Here is a 15806-nt window from a genome sequence, read left to right as displayed (position 1 = left end):
AATAATAACAGATTAAGATTAGGTACGACCGACTGTTGACAGTCAAGGGGTACAAAATGCCATGGTCAATTTCGATTCACAGACAACAAATCTGTCAACAAAACAAACTATTGGTATTTTAATTTTTTCGAGAACAACTAAACCTCAAGTATCACACAACATTCACACAGAAGTCGGTGATGCTTCTCTGTCAATCTTCAATTTAGTGGACACACATGGAAAATGAACAGAGATAACAATATAATCGATGATGTTGTAGTGGTTAGACAGGCATCAAAGTGAAGTCAATGGATAATTAGCATATCTAAAAATAGAGTTTTCTAACCGTTCTTTTAGTAACCGTGATTGTGTGCCTACCTCAATAGGTCCAAGTGACATATCAATTCGAATCTCATTCTTTCTGATATCTTCTAACGCACCCATTGCATTTCTAACATCATCTAAATCTTTGATGGGCCTACTAAGTTTCTTGGATTGGTCATTAACAAACTCTGTGATCTCTGTCATTTTATCCCGATATTCTGCATTCAAACTTTTACCAAATAACAACTTCCATGCTTTAGTTTCAACTGTTAACGCACATTTTATTGGATCTGAAAATGAATATGGACAAGATATGAACAGACCCTAATGTGACAGACAAGTGTTGTAGAGCTTGAACATACTGATATATGGCCTGCCATGCTTTTCAAAAACAGGTTTATATCTTTTCTTGATTATAACTGTTGTGGGGTTTTTTTTTTTAGATACAAGGTCTATTTTTTTTAGATATGAATGTCATAAATCATGTTTAAAGGTGTTACATTATTCAGCTTTGCAAATCTAGAATTATTGTAACAGCTGTGCCTGGCACAATTTTAAGAAGCTTTGTCAAATATGGCAAAAAAAAGTTTAGTTTCAGGTAGTAAAAATACGGTAGGTCAGGTTATAGGAACCACACTTTTTTTTATCTTGGCCTTAGCAGTATAACCAAAGGGTCTATGCATATCTGTGAAGTATGTGTATGCCTATTTGTACACCCAAGACATTGGGTGGTTCTATAACTTGGCATTTCCTTGTCTTAGCACTAATGATCTGTGTTCAGTTCTTATATGATGTTAATTTCTCAGATACAAATCCATTGATTGACAATGATAGGATTTTGAGCAGTAGCAGTACTAACCAGCAAACATTTCAATAGCACCAACTCTCACAGAAGGTTTCAATTCTTCAATGTCTTGTTCTAGGTTTTGAAAACGCATAATTTCAGCTTTCCAATCTGATAGAATAGGTTCCGTTGTCAGAAAATCCTAACAAATAGACATGATGCGGAATGAATATATGTACAATATAATGGTTGGTACCACGACTTATATTAAAGATTTAAGTAACTTGTAATAGGTCTTCAATAGCATATATATAAAAATATATCCAAGTAATATATCAATGTTCTTAAAAAGACGCAAACCACGTAGGTCAGCGGTGATCACTAGCGACCAGCACTTAGAATTTTATGATAACACAAGCAACTGGACCATCATTCTATTGTTTTTGACTTCATGACTTTTTCATAAAATTATTAAACAGAAGCTATGTTGAGTCAGCGATACAAAGAATACTTATTTCTCACTAATAATGTGATTTACCAGCATTCCATTGGAAAAGAAAACAGATTAAATTCTTGTTTCCACTTTGGCCGTAACAACATAGATGATATGCTTTGAAAAAAAATGTATGCCAGGTCAGAGGTCAAAGTCACACAAAAAATGTAGTTAAATCCATACTAGTAGGATGGCAAAATGAATATTAATTATTCATGAATATTAATTAGCAACCATCACTCAAATCAGGCTGGGCAGAATCCTATAATTGCAAAACTTTTTTTTTTCTGCACACTTTTTTCTAGCAGAAAAGACAAAAAAAATCTATCCAATGATTCTAGAGTACCTTAACAGTTTGATCTCTATCTTCTTCCCATAGGAATTTATATTCATTGTATTGCTTTAGTGCTTCCCCAGCTTCTTGTCGAATGGAGTTCATAGCAGATGATAACATCATGACTAGTTTATTGATATCTTTATGGTCAGCAATACTCTTGTAGTAATTGTTCAGCTTCTGTGGTGCTATAGGTTCCAATCCATCATCTTTATATAAAAATATACATTCAAGAATAATTGCACCATCTTATAACTACTTATACCACTCTTGGTCATGTGACCTATTGTTCTGGTTGTACATTTATTCTTGTAAATCCAAACTGATACAGTTGTATTCATATGCAGAGAGTAAATTGTATTCATACATACATACATAAAACATACATCACTTGTAAACTAGCCAGTTAACTATGATAACTTCTAAACCAGACATTGCACCTTGGTTCAGTGACAAACAGTGTACATGTAGCTGTCAACAAGATCAATAATTTTATTAACACATAACCACCCCCACCCCCGAAGAGATGAAATGGGTTACAATTGAAAAACAAACAAATGCAAATTTAGTCAAAAAAAGAAACTAAAAAAATGCTAGAAAAAGTCAAATCAGACTAAGGCGCTGTTGCTGTCTATGCTTTATACATAATGAGATGAACTGTGCAAGAGGTATTGACAAGTCATTTGTATCCATTATGTATGGAAATTTATTTTGCATTGTGTCAAATTTATCATCAATTTTTTTAGCATCTGAAAACAATTTCTTTCTTTGCAACATCTATAATTGACAAGCAGATAGTTATTCCTCAGCTAGCCAACCGAAGCAGATAAAAATAAATTATGTAAAGTACTGTGGTTCAGCACGCAGCGGTTTGCTGAATCTTTCACTTTTACCATTTTCAGTGTGGTATAAGGCAATAATCACAACTAATTATTGTGTGTCTATGTTTCTAAAATCCACAGTTGTAGTCATCATCTTATGAATGCACAAGGCAGTTGCTGGCTACAGCTTTGGCATTTACAATCAAATGAATCATAAACACATTCTCTAACTTGTGTCATAAATATTGTGAAAATGAAAGAAAGAAAATATCTTACATAACCAAAAAAAATAAAAAATTAAGAATCAACAGAAACTGGAGCAGGACCAAAAACAAATATATTTTTTTTTGCTGAACTAATGAATATTTAGAGCTACCAGAATATATATTTATTCTTTATTTCAGAGAAAAGAACAAATTAGAGATAAAACCTGTAAACTATAATCAATGTTCAATGAAATAGTCATATAATTTGTTATCATATCAACTACTCTTGCAGTGTTTGTTTTCACTACTATTCAACTTACAAGAATCCTCAATTGGTATGTTATCCTTTCTAGTAGTATGCTGATCTGATAATCTGATGACTACTTCAGGATCTTTATAGCGATTCTGTCCCCATTGGGCAACACCACGATTGACTTCAACAACAAACGCTGCCGCCTTATTCAATGCTAACTGTATGTCATCAAGGCTGGGTTGCATGACCTAATTGTTTTTTTTATAAGAATATTAGTGTTAATTGGAGTACAATAAAGAAAATCAGACAGAGAACAGTTGCCAGGAACTACAGTGTGTATATGTACTATGAAATTATTATGCAGTAAAAGGCTTGAATTATTAGCATAATAATGGAAAAGCATTCTTAATTCATTCAATAGTCATTCATTTTGGGGAGATAAAAACAGAATATTTGCCAAGATAAGAGCAAGAAGTCACACACACGACACAGTGATTGGCAAATGTGCCAAAAATATATGACATCAAGTCAAGCTTTTCCCAAAAAAATATATAATAAGTTTGTAAACTTTCAAATGTAATGTGGATGACTACTATACAGAAACAACATGTTTGGAACGTAGTTCAAGTTGTGTAGTAAAATATCAATCTAATACTGTGTATTTCTGCAGACTTGAATTAACGTCAATTCAATCCCACTCCCCAGTTCAAGCAACCAGGGCCCCCAAAATTTGTCTATCATTGCCAGAGCAGTTTACTTAATATACTGATGCATATTTCAACAGTAAGTAAAAACTTACCACATTGGGAATACATAATTTTATATCAGCTTTAAAAAGTGCATTGCCCTTCACTTCTTTTCTTGGTGGAGCACTATAACCCATAGTAGTTCGTCGACTGACAGCACTGCAAATACCAAGATCAATTTATCAAATATGGGTATATTACTGTTATTGATATATTATTTCTAACCCCCAACCAGCAACATTGCCAACTAAAAAATTATTATGTCTAGATAAAACCTTGCCCATATTTACTAGAATTAGATATACACCAGTGAATGTGTGCTAACAATATAGCGATGATCGTATGCTTTGAACGTCAAATTTTTGTGGTCCAAATATAGAACAATTTATGTTGATTTATTCTATGAAAAAGGGCTGACTTTCTTTCATTTTCTAGACTTGTTCAAAAAGGTTAGTACAGGTTATTGATGTTAAAGGGAAACTAAATAGAGCCTATTTTGGTGTTTGTATTTATCAAGTTATGTATATTGATTATAAATTTGAAAAAAAAAATTAAAAAAATGATTATCTTCAGAGTTATGATGATTTAAATATGAGAAACCATAAACCTGCGAAGGACTTCCGTTTGCGCCATCTTGCCATCAAAAAACGCCCTCATGAGGTATAAACAGGTAAGGCAACAAAGCATGATGACGAAATAGTATCTGATTAAATATAAGCAACTTAGGGAGCCATAGTTGGCTGGACTGGTGAATTGACTTCTAGTCTAGGTTGTTTCGACTTTTACGTTAATGTTATTTACAAGCGTATCAACATACAAACATTATGGATGTGCGATTGATCGAAACAGGAATTTTGTTTTGTTTTTTGTCTAACTGTCTAATAAATGCTGTTTTCAGTACTGCACTGTGCGGCGTGCAAATTATTCAAAGTATAGATGCTGGAGTATGCAATCTTGAGTTCGTAGGGTGATGGTGGAAACATTTTCGTCCATGTATTTACGGGGCTGCACTGACAAATCATGGGACAAGTGTCACAGGAACACCAAGCAGATTGTTCACAGACTTCCATGTAATTTGAAATAAAACTATCATCCGAACAAGGGGCATCGTCAACGATATACTCTCATCACTCACACTGGACTGATCTGATTCTTCACAGTATATCGTACTTCCCTGATCATAAGCCCGGAGGCATGAACACGTAATTGAAAAGTAAGGGATGAGCTTGTACTCGAGGACCAACTCAGAAAAAATGATTTTGTTTTGGGGTTAAACACTGTAACCATCTTGCAAACAACGAAAAATTATCCAAAAAAGTTATTCGTTCACCACGCCGGGCTCGGGAAAATAATACTTATTTTTGAAAAAAAAATGCGTCATTGATTTCCACGACACTTACAATGAAGAAACAAACATGTTCATAAAAAACACACACATTTTATTACAATACAATTTACATACCATCTGAATTTACGGTGAAATAATGGGTAGGGTCTGTGAGGAAACGGTGGACGAAGGCATTTATCATTATCTTTGTTTTGGTATGTTTTCGATCGTACGCAAACTCTCGACGCAAAGCAATTTTCCACCATGAGGTTTTTCAGCACGATTTAACCTGGAACAACTTCCTTCAACATAACAGGTCATGTCTTTCATTAACCAATCAAAATGATGTGTCGTAATGATGAAATTTTCCGATTATTGACGATGATTTTTTAATGCAATCCGGTGAATCACCGCAATGTTAAAATGCGATCTGTAGCACTGATTGCAACGAAAAAACGATGATTTTTTCCCTAAAAACTGGCGATTCGCAATTTCCGAAATATAAATGACGGTTAATAGTAACCGTGGGTAAACTGAGTGTGGAGGAAGAATTTAGACACCTTTCTCGGTCGCCAACATGTCTCATCGTTCAAACCCTAGGCCTTTCATGATAGTCTCAAAGTAAACCATGCCCAATAACCAGGTACACAACTTAACGATCACATTTTTGGCTTTTCGAAAGCTACTACTCAAAGAAATAGGGATTACTCCAGAATTGCAACATCGGGGTTCATCCTGAGTGAATGACAGAATAGAAAGCATGCGAACCACGTTGTGTACGTTCGCCATGCACTCTGAAATTAATGCGAGTTTTCTCATAAAACTAAAAGCATGAACCAAACTACCATGCCATTCACGATTATTATGAAATGAGACACACCTTTTACACGCATATTATAATTGATAAATACCAATTAAAAATATAGGGATGGGCTTCATACTTGAGAGGGACTTACGATCGGGGAAGTACGGTACTTTAACGCAATTGGGCTTTCACTCCCAGAATACTGTGGTTCAAACGCATAAGGCTCTAACCCAAGTTTTAAAAAGCACATTGTGCATATAAAAGTTGAGTTTATACTAATAGTACACAATGCTTGGCAGCATGAACAATGTACAATGGCGTATACGAATGTGATCAGATACTAAAACGTCATAGCTTTAAAAAGTACCCGGATGTGAAATATGTTCGTTCGTTATTTATTCTCCTCCATGAATGGCCTCCATGGTGTTTAATTGCAAGCACTTCAAATGCCTATCCAAGCTACAGTTATAATTAAAACAAAATTAAACCACTGCAATATTATTTCGAATACACACAACTATAAATTAAGCCCACATTTAGGTTCGCTTTAATTGTTTCTATTGTGATATATATGTTCATCATATGTTTAGACATTTAGTTGGGAGAACACTGAATACCATTATTTTTGTAGGAATATAAATACCTGGTACAGTAAACCCTCTTTTTTATGATGTCCAGGCTTCCTTTTGAGGCCTTTAATAATGCTTCCAAATTTTTGTGATTGAAATGCATAACAAGCTCCTGACATTCTTCTTGGAGGAGCTGTTCTTCTTCAGCAGTTAAAGACATAGCAGATGCTAATTCAACATTAGAACTTGTATCATCTTCTGACTCAAGTTCTTCTGCAATATCAATTAGAAAAAACAAAATGATAAAAAATAGGTAACTCTAGTTAGTATGTAGACCAAATGACTATTATTAAAATGCGATTCACTTTTAGCAATTTTCATCAAATGTTAGCTTTCTTGATAAATGGAAAACAGTGTTCCATTCTAACTAATACAAAATCAATTACCAGTAAAACATTTTCTTCAACTTGTGTATAATACTTAACATGGCAATGCCTGCTTGAAGATTGTGATGACATATTGATGAAGTCAGCATTGGTCTAATTTTTGTATTAAAAAAAACAAAAATGACAATGCCGGTGAATTTTGAAAGTCTCTGAAATTTAATATTGAGTCAGCATTTGCAAACATCAATTTCTGAAATATCAGTCTGTTCTATGGAGTTAATATCTGTACCTTCATTGGGAATTACATCACAACTAACATCTTTGGTTTTAGAGACAGCAGTATGTTGAAGCCTGACTGACAGAAACAACTCAATTAATTCATCAACAGCTTCTTCTATCTTCTTACTCATAGCATCAAGAGTCTTAGCACAACTTTCTGTGTGTGACTGGTTTAATCACAAGTGATTGGAAGCAAGAGTCAAAAAATAACACAAGTTATATGTACATACTGCAACTATACAAGCCTTATATCTTCTTATTGCACACATTTTTGGTAGCAGTGAAGCATGCCACATACAGAGTTTAATTTGCACATACTGTTTTTAACACACAAATGACAATTAATGGCGCAATATTGAACTCATTTCAACTTGTAGTGTGAAAAACTAATTTAAGCACAATACCAGCAAATAACACATAATTATTGCTGTAAGCTATTATAATGATTTTTTCAGCTTTGTTTAGCCAAAATGACACTGCAATGTAGACTGTCAGATACGTAGAAAAAACATTATCAAATTTGACCTCACTCGACCAACCACCCACTGACCACTTCAAATGATTTCTATCAGAAATTGAGAAGAAACGAATCATGGAATGCATTTTAGGAAATGTAAATATCATAGGAGGGTAGAATATATATATTACAAAATAAAATATATATAAATATATACAAAATTTTTAAAAAATGTATATGTACTTACTTGGAATGTCTTTAACCATTCATTAATAGTCCAAGGATTATCTTCAGGTAACTCACATAACATAGTTTGACTCATTTCTTTGAGAACAGAATCAATACGAGTTTCTCGAATATCATTCACCTGTTGAAGTTAAAAATTATTTCATTAATTCTTATTTTTATTATTGTTATTGTTTAATTATTTATATTTTGCCAGACAAATATTAGTGGTGGTAATGGGAGTAGTGAATTTGACTAAAAGTATTTTACAAGCAAAGAAGTTATAGATTATCAAAACCAAGTTGTCAGTTATAACATCAGCACAAATTTGGAATATATAACCAAAGAAATACAGCTTTAGAGAGTCAATTATATCTTCTTCAACAATTTATGTTATGCAAATACGTCCGTTTATGAAATAAACAAGTCATTGAAAATGACACAGTCCTCGTTAAATTAAGTTCTCTTTGTGCTCGTCATATTGAAGTGGAGGGGTTGTCGCGAGCGTGTCCTTGAAACTTTAGTTCCAAGTGGCATATACAACAGATTGTTTATTTACATCAAAACACGTGTTCCGTGTAGTAGTAATATGGCCAAAAATGAAAACAGCCGTTATTCGACCATCTTTGATCTGATTATGAAACACACTGATATGTATGATGTATGTGCCAAATACGAATGAAAATGGTACATAAATTGTGGAAATATAGTAGTAAGGCCAAAAAGTCAGATGGCTGTCAATCAGCCATCCTTGACCAGATTTTGAAACAAATTGTCATAGACATGCATCCTAACATGTATAAAGTACATGTATGTGCCAAATTTGAATGAAAACTGACAGAGCACGTCCAAGATACCGCATAAAAAAAAAAAAAATGCCTGCCAGTCGACCATCTTTGATCCAATTGCGAAATAAATCGTCATGGACATGTATCCTAACATGTATAATCTATGTACCAAGTTTGAATGACAACTGACAAAACATGTCCAAAATACAACATTTTCAAAAAACAAGATGGCTGCCAGTCGGCCATTTTGAATTGAATTGCTAAACCACTGCATGTGCATATGTCCCACATAAAGTACTAGGCACATGCAAAGAATGAACAGAATCGGTCAAAGGGATTCTGAGATATGACTCCTGACGAACGCACGGACGGACACTGAATTATAAGTCTCCATTTTCGGACTTCGTCCGAATGGGGACTAATTATCATCAGCAGTACCTGACTGCCCAACCTTATGCTCTGTCTATCGCTTCTTTGACTTAGCCTAGTTTTGACAGTTCATTTAAGTTATGTATTTATGTTTAACACAGTTTTAAATGTGTCATCTTTTATACGTAACCTTGAGAAGCAGATTAAGCAATGTAATCTTTCCCCTCACTACCAGCTGTATAGCAACCAGCTTGTTTATTGGTATAGACAATTTCAAGCCAATGCCAAGGCAGGAAAAGATTACCGGCGCCAATGCTTGATTGTTTTTAAGCTCAACGTGTGATTATCTTAGCTAGCGTGGCTAACACCTTGACACTATATATTGCGGCATTACAGATTGAGGGTATTGGCTAGCTGGCTCGACACGCACGGCAGGCGTTGTTTCCCAACTCATTCTCTGTCTATCGCTTCTTTGACTTAGCCTAGTTCTGACAGTTCATTTAAGTTATGCAAATACGTCAATGCAGGGGTTTCCTTGCTGACAAAGCGTCTCTAATGTATTTTGATTTGGGAAACATCATTGAAACCACTTATGATGAATGACAATTTTGTTGAAGAAATTGTCCTGCCTTCACAGCACACCAAATAAATGGCCATCCTTTGTGAGTCTAGTATGCAGGACTACAACTATTTTGAAATCTGTGTGGCTTGTAGGGATTCCAACAATAGTTTGAATTGTGGTGTCTGCAAATTTTGACCGTTCTCAGTGAATACAAACTTTTCATCTCTCTCCAGGAAAATAACTTTAAAACTAGCAAGCCCAACACTAAACGCCAACGCCTGAATTACACCATGCCCTCCACCACGCTGTCAGTCACAGAGCAGAGACCAAGTACATGTACCTGCCTAATACTAACTGCCATTAAGCACAAGAGTACATGTATGCAACTAGGGATTTCTAATTGGGATTTACACCATTTCAGTCATGGTGTATTTTCCTGCTGAGTGACAGTTATACCTGGATGACCATAAAATACAGCCAACCCAAAGTGCATAATTGCACACAACGGAAAGTTGACTAAAACAAACTAAAATTATACTTACACGTTTATTAAGTAAAGACAATTCTCTCATAGCGGACTGCACATTTGCGAAGTATGAATCTAAATTTAATGAAGTCCATGACAGTAATGTTAAAGCTGGATTCAATGCTATGTCAATTCTCTTGATAAAATTAGTCATTAAAGGCATGAAGATTGGTAAGACACTGTCTCGTAATTTACTATTTTCGTCCAGAACCATCTGGAAAAAAAGAAATCATATTACCATATGAACATAATTATTACTTACATTTGCAAATCACTTTCCACCAAACCATTTACAGCTCTGAAAATCTAATCAATAATGCTGCATAATCTAACACAAGGCTGGGAGATTGAGAGTTTATAAGCTTATGTCTACGTTTTGGGAGTGCTTATATTGGAGCTTTTTGTTATGTTATTTTTTTTGGCATTTTGACACTTGTACATTTGATCACAAATATGATATTATTTTTGATAAAAAATTGTTGATCTGTAATTAGCTATGATTACACTGGAATAAACAGCACAAGTCATTTGTTAGTGTATCTTAATGATACAAACATTTCATTTCAAAAACAACTCAAAAAACTTATAGAAGATGCACTTCTAAAAGGGCAAATATGGTATTGCAATTTGTAAGGAATCTGATATCTACCCTTAATTTGTCGTAGGTACTCTTTAATATATCTTCACTAAGTTTGATTATTTTTGCTGTCTCTGGGACATCTAATCCTAATTTCATAAGGCAGTCTGTTTCTCTGATAACTTGGTATATCATTGGGTCAAAGTTGATCAATAAGTCTCCAGTTTCTGGATGACGAACTAGCAAAGGAGCCTGAAGTCCTACAATAAAAACAGCATGTAAAAACGATTCAGAAACAGACTATTAAGTTATTTGCTTAGTATTTTGGTGCTATGTTGTTTATCAACAGCTTAGCATAGCAAACAGTTGTGTATGCTGGACCTTCCCACCCTGGATAGCTTAGCATAGCAAACAGTTGTGTATGCTGGACCTTCCCATTCTGGATAGCTTAGCATAGCAAACAGTTGTGTATGCTGGACCTTCCCACCCTGGATAGCTTAGCATAGCAAACAGTTGTGTATGCTGGACCTTCCCACCCTGGATAACTTAGCATAGCAAACAGTTGTGTATGCTGGACCTTCCCACCCTGGATAGCTTAGCATAGCAAACAGTTGTGTATGCTGGACCTTCCCACCCTGGATAGCTTAGCATAGCAAACAGTTGTGTATGCTGGACCTTCCCACCCTGGATAGCTTAGCATAGCAAACAGTTGTGTATGCTGGACCTTCCCACCCTGGATAGCTTAGCATAGCAAACAGTTGTGTATGCTGGACCTTCCCACCCTGGATAGCTTAGCATAGCAAACAGTTGTGTATGCTGGACCTTCCCACCCTGGATAGCTTAGCATAGCAAACAGTTGTGTATGCTGGACCTTCCCACCCTGGATAGCTTAGCATAGCAAACAGTTGTGTATGCTGGACCTTCCCACCCTGGATAGCTTAGCATAGCAAACAGTTGTGTATGCTGGACCTTCCCACCCTGGATAGCTTAGCATAGCAAACAGTTGTGTATGCTGGACCTTCCCACCCTGGATAGCTTAGCATAGCAAACAGTTGTGTATGCTGGACCTTCCCACCCTGGATAGCTTAGCATAGCAAACAGTTGTGTATGCTGGACCTTCCCACCCTGGATAGCTTAGCATGGCAAACAGTTGTGTATGCTGGACCTTCCCACCCTGGATAGCTTAGCATAGCAAACAGTTGTGTATGCTGGACCTTCCCACCCTGGATAGCTTAGCATGGAAAACAGTTGTGTATGCTGGACCTTCCCACCCTGGATAGCTTAGCATAGCAAACAGTTGTGTATGCTGGACCTTCCCACCCTGGATAGCTTAGCAAAGCAAACAGTTGTGTATGCTGGACCTTCCCACCCTGGATAGCTTAGCATGGCAAACAGTTGTGTATGCTGGACCTTCCCACCCTGGATAGCTTAGCATGGCAAACAGTTGTGTATGCTGGACCTTCCCACCCTGGATAGCTTAGCATAGCAAACAGTTGTGTATGCTGGACCTTCCCACCCTGGATAGCTTAGCATGGAAAACAGTTGTGTATGCTGGACCTTCCCACCCTGGATAGCTTAGCATAGCAAACAGTTGTGTATGCTGGACCTTCCCGCCCTGGATAGCTTAGCATAGCAAACAGTTGTGTATGCTGGACCTTCCCACCCTGGATAGCTTAGCATAGCAAACAGTTGTGTATGCTGGACCTTCCCACCCTGGATAGCTTAGCATAGCAAACAGTTGTGTATGCTGGACCTTCCCACCCTGGATAGCTTAGCATAGCAAACAGTTGTGTATGCTGGACCTTCCCACCCTGGATAGCTTAGCATAGCAAACAGTTGTGTATGCTGGACCTTCCCACCCTGGATAGCTTAGCATAGCAAACAGTTGTGTATGCTGGACCTTCCCACCCTGGATAGCTTAGCATAGCAAACAGTTGTGTATGCTGGACCTTCCCACCCTGGATAGCTTAGCATAGCAAACAGTTGTGTATGCTGGACCTTCCCACCCTGGATAGCTTAGCATAGCAAACAGTTGTGTATGCTGGACCTTCCCACCCTGGATAACTTAGCATAGCAAACAGTTGTGTATGCTGGACCTTCCCACCCTGGATAGCTTAGCATAGCAAACAGTTGTGTATGCTGGACCTTCCCACCCTGGATAGCTTAGCATAGCAAACAGTTGTGTATGCTGGACCTTCCCACCCTGGATAGCTTAGCATAGCAAACAGTTGTGTATGCTGGACCTTCCCACCCTGGATAGCTTAGCATGGAAAACAGTTGTGTATGCTGGACCTTCCCGCCCTGGATAGCTTAGCATAGCAAACAGTTGTGTATGCTGGACCTTCCCACCCTGGATAGCTTAGCATAGCAAACAGTTGTGTATGCTGGACCTTCCCACCCTGGATAGCTTAGCATAGCAAACAGTTGTGTATGCTGGACCTTCCCACCCTGGATAGCTTAGCATAGCAAACAGTTGTGTATGCTGGACCTTCCCACCCTGGATAGCTTAGCATAGCAAACAGTTGTGTATGCTGGACCTTCCCACCCTGGATAGCTTAGCATAGCAAACAGTTGTGTATGCTGGACCTTCCCACCCTGGATAGCTTAGCATAGCAAACAGTTGTGTATGCTGGACCTTCCCACCCTGGATAGCTTAGCATAGCAAACAGTTGTGTATGCTGGACCTTCCCACCCTGGATAGCTTAGCATAGCAAACAGTTGTGTATGCTGGACCTTCCCACCCTGGATAGCTTAGCATAGCAAACAGTTGTGTATGCTGGACCTTCCCACCCTGGATAGCTTAGCATAGCAAACAGTTGTGTATGCTGGACCTTCCCACCCTGGATAGCTTAGCATGGCAAACAGTTGTGTATGCTGGACCTTCCCACCCTGGATAGCTTAGCATAGCAAACAGTTGTGTATGCTGGACCTTCCCACCCTGGATAGCTTAGCATGGAAAACAGTTGTGTATGCTGGACCTTCCCACCCTGGATAGCTTAGCATAGCAAACAGTTGTGTATGCTGGACCTTCCCACCCTGGATAGCTTAGCATAGCAAACAGTTGTGTATGCTGGACCTTCCCACCCTGGATAGCTTAGCATAGCAAACAGTTGTGTATGCTGGACCTTCCCACCCTGGATAGCTTAGCATAGCAAACAGTTGTGTATGCTGGACCTTCCCACCCTGGATAGTTTAGCATAGCAAACAGTTGTGTATGCTGGACCTTCCCACCCTGGATAGCTTAGCATAGCAAACAGTTGTGTATGCTGGACCTTCCCACCCTGGATAGCTTAGCATAGCAAACAGTTGTGTATGCTGGACCTTCCCACCCTGGATAGCTTAGCATAGCAAACAGTTGTGTATGCTGGACCTTCCCACCCTGGATAGCTTAGCATAGCAAACAGTTGTGTATGCTGGACCTTCCCACCCTGGATAGCTTAGCATGGCAAACAGTTGTGTATGCTGGACCTTCCCACCCTGGATAGCTTAGCATAGCAAACAGTTGTGTATGCTGGACCTTCCCACCCTGGATAGCTTAGCATGGAAAACAGTTGTGTATGCTGGACCTTCCCACCCTGGATAGCTTAGCATAGCAAACAGTTGTGTATGCTGGACCTTCCCACCCTGGATAGCTTAGCAAAGCAAACAGTTGTGTATGCTGGACCTTCCCACCCTGGATAGCTTAGCATGGCAAACAGTTGTGTATGCTGGACCTTCCCACCCTGGATAGCTTAGCATAGCAAACAGTTGTGTATGCTGGACCTTCCCACCCTGGATAGCTTAGCATAGCAAACAGTTGTGTATGCTGGACCTTTCCACCCTGGATAGCTTAGCATAGCAAACAGTTGTGTATGCTGGACCTTCCCACCCTGGATAGCTTAGCATAGCAAACAGTTGTGTATGCTGGACCTTCCCACCCTGGATAGCTTAGCATAGCAAACAGTTGTGTATGCTGGACCTTCCCACCCTGGATAGCTTAGCATAGCAAACAGTTGTGTATGCTGGACCTTCCCACCCTGGATAGCTTAGCATAGCAAACAGTTGTGTATGCTGGACCTTCCCACCCTGGATAGCTTAGCATAGCAAACAGTTGTGTATGCAGGACCTTCCCACCCTGGATAGCTTAGCATAGCAAACAGTTGTGAATGCTGGACCTTCCCACCCTGGATAGCTTAGCATAGCAAACAGTTGTGTATGCTGGACCTTCCCACCCTGGATAGCTTAGCATGGCAAACAATTGTGTATGCTGGACCTTCCCACCCTGGATAGCTTAGCATAGCAAACAGTTGTGTATGCTGGACCTTCCCACCCTGGATAGCTTAGCATGGAAAACAGTTGTGTATGCTGGACCTTCCCACCCTGGATAGCTTAGCATAGCAAACAGTTGTGTATGCTGGACCTTCCCGCCCTGGATAGCTTAGCATAGCAAACAGTTGTGTATGCTGGACCTTCCCACCCTGGATAGCTTAGCATAGCAAACAGTTGTGTATGCTGGACCTTCCCACCCGGGATAGATTAGCATAGCAAACAGTTGTGTATGCTGGACCTTCCCACCCTGGATAGCTTAGCATGGCAAACAGTTGTGTATGCTGGACCTTCCCACCCTGGATAGCTTAGCATAGCAAACAGTTGTGTATGCTGGACCTACCCACCCTGGATAGCTTAGCATAGCAAACAGTTGTGTATGCTGGACCTTCCCACCCTGGATAGCTTAGCATGGCAAACAGTTGTGTATGCTGGACCTTCCCACCCTGGATAGCTTAGCATAGCAAACAGTTGTGTATGCTGGACCTTCCCACCCTGGATAGCTTAGCATAGCAAACAGTTGTGTATGCTGGACCTTCCCACCCTGGATAGCTTAGCATAGCAAACAGTTGTGTATGCTGGACCTTCCCACCCTGGATAGCTTAGCATAGCAAACAGTTGTGTATGCTGGACCTTCCCACCCTGGATAGCTTAGCATAGCAAACAGTTGTGTATGCTGGACCTTCCCACC

General features: G+C 38.6%; 1 protein-coding gene across 1 annotated transcript in view; it reads right to left on the bottom strand.

Annotated features, from left to right (window-relative positions):
- The window catches only part of LOC100378746 (dynein axonemal heavy chain 8-like), a 187351-nt gene that overhangs the window by 111594 nt on the left and 59951 nt on the right, over window positions 1–15806 (bottom strand). Inside the window, exons 17-26 of the mRNA XM_085499020.1 lie at window positions 10883–11070; window positions 10250–10447; window positions 8011–8130; window positions 7317–7473; window positions 6803–6914; window positions 3994–4054; window positions 3262–3442; window positions 1927–2123; window positions 1163–1289; window positions 358–593 (exon numbers count right to left, since the gene is read on the bottom strand). Of these exons, the coding sequence (XP_085355146.1) occupies window positions 358–593; window positions 1163–1289; window positions 1927–2123; window positions 3262–3442; window positions 3994–4054; window positions 6803–6914; window positions 7317–7473; window positions 8011–8130; window positions 10250–10447; window positions 10883–11070 (1577 nt within the window). The remainder of the gene's footprint in view (window positions 1–357; window positions 594–1162; window positions 1290–1926; window positions 2124–3261; window positions 3443–3993; window positions 4055–6802; window positions 6915–7316; window positions 7474–8010; window positions 8131–10249; window positions 10448–10882; window positions 11071–15806) is intronic.

The sequence above is a fragment of the Saccoglossus kowalevskii genome, chromosome 5, assembly GCF_978046115.1.
Source record: "Saccoglossus kowalevskii chromosome 5, keSacKowa6.1, whole genome shotgun sequence".
In the NCBI taxonomy this organism is placed as follows: domain Eukaryota; kingdom Metazoa; phylum Hemichordata; class Enteropneusta; family Harrimaniidae; genus Saccoglossus; species Saccoglossus kowalevskii.
This window is presented reverse-complemented; position numbering and strand designations above follow the sequence as displayed.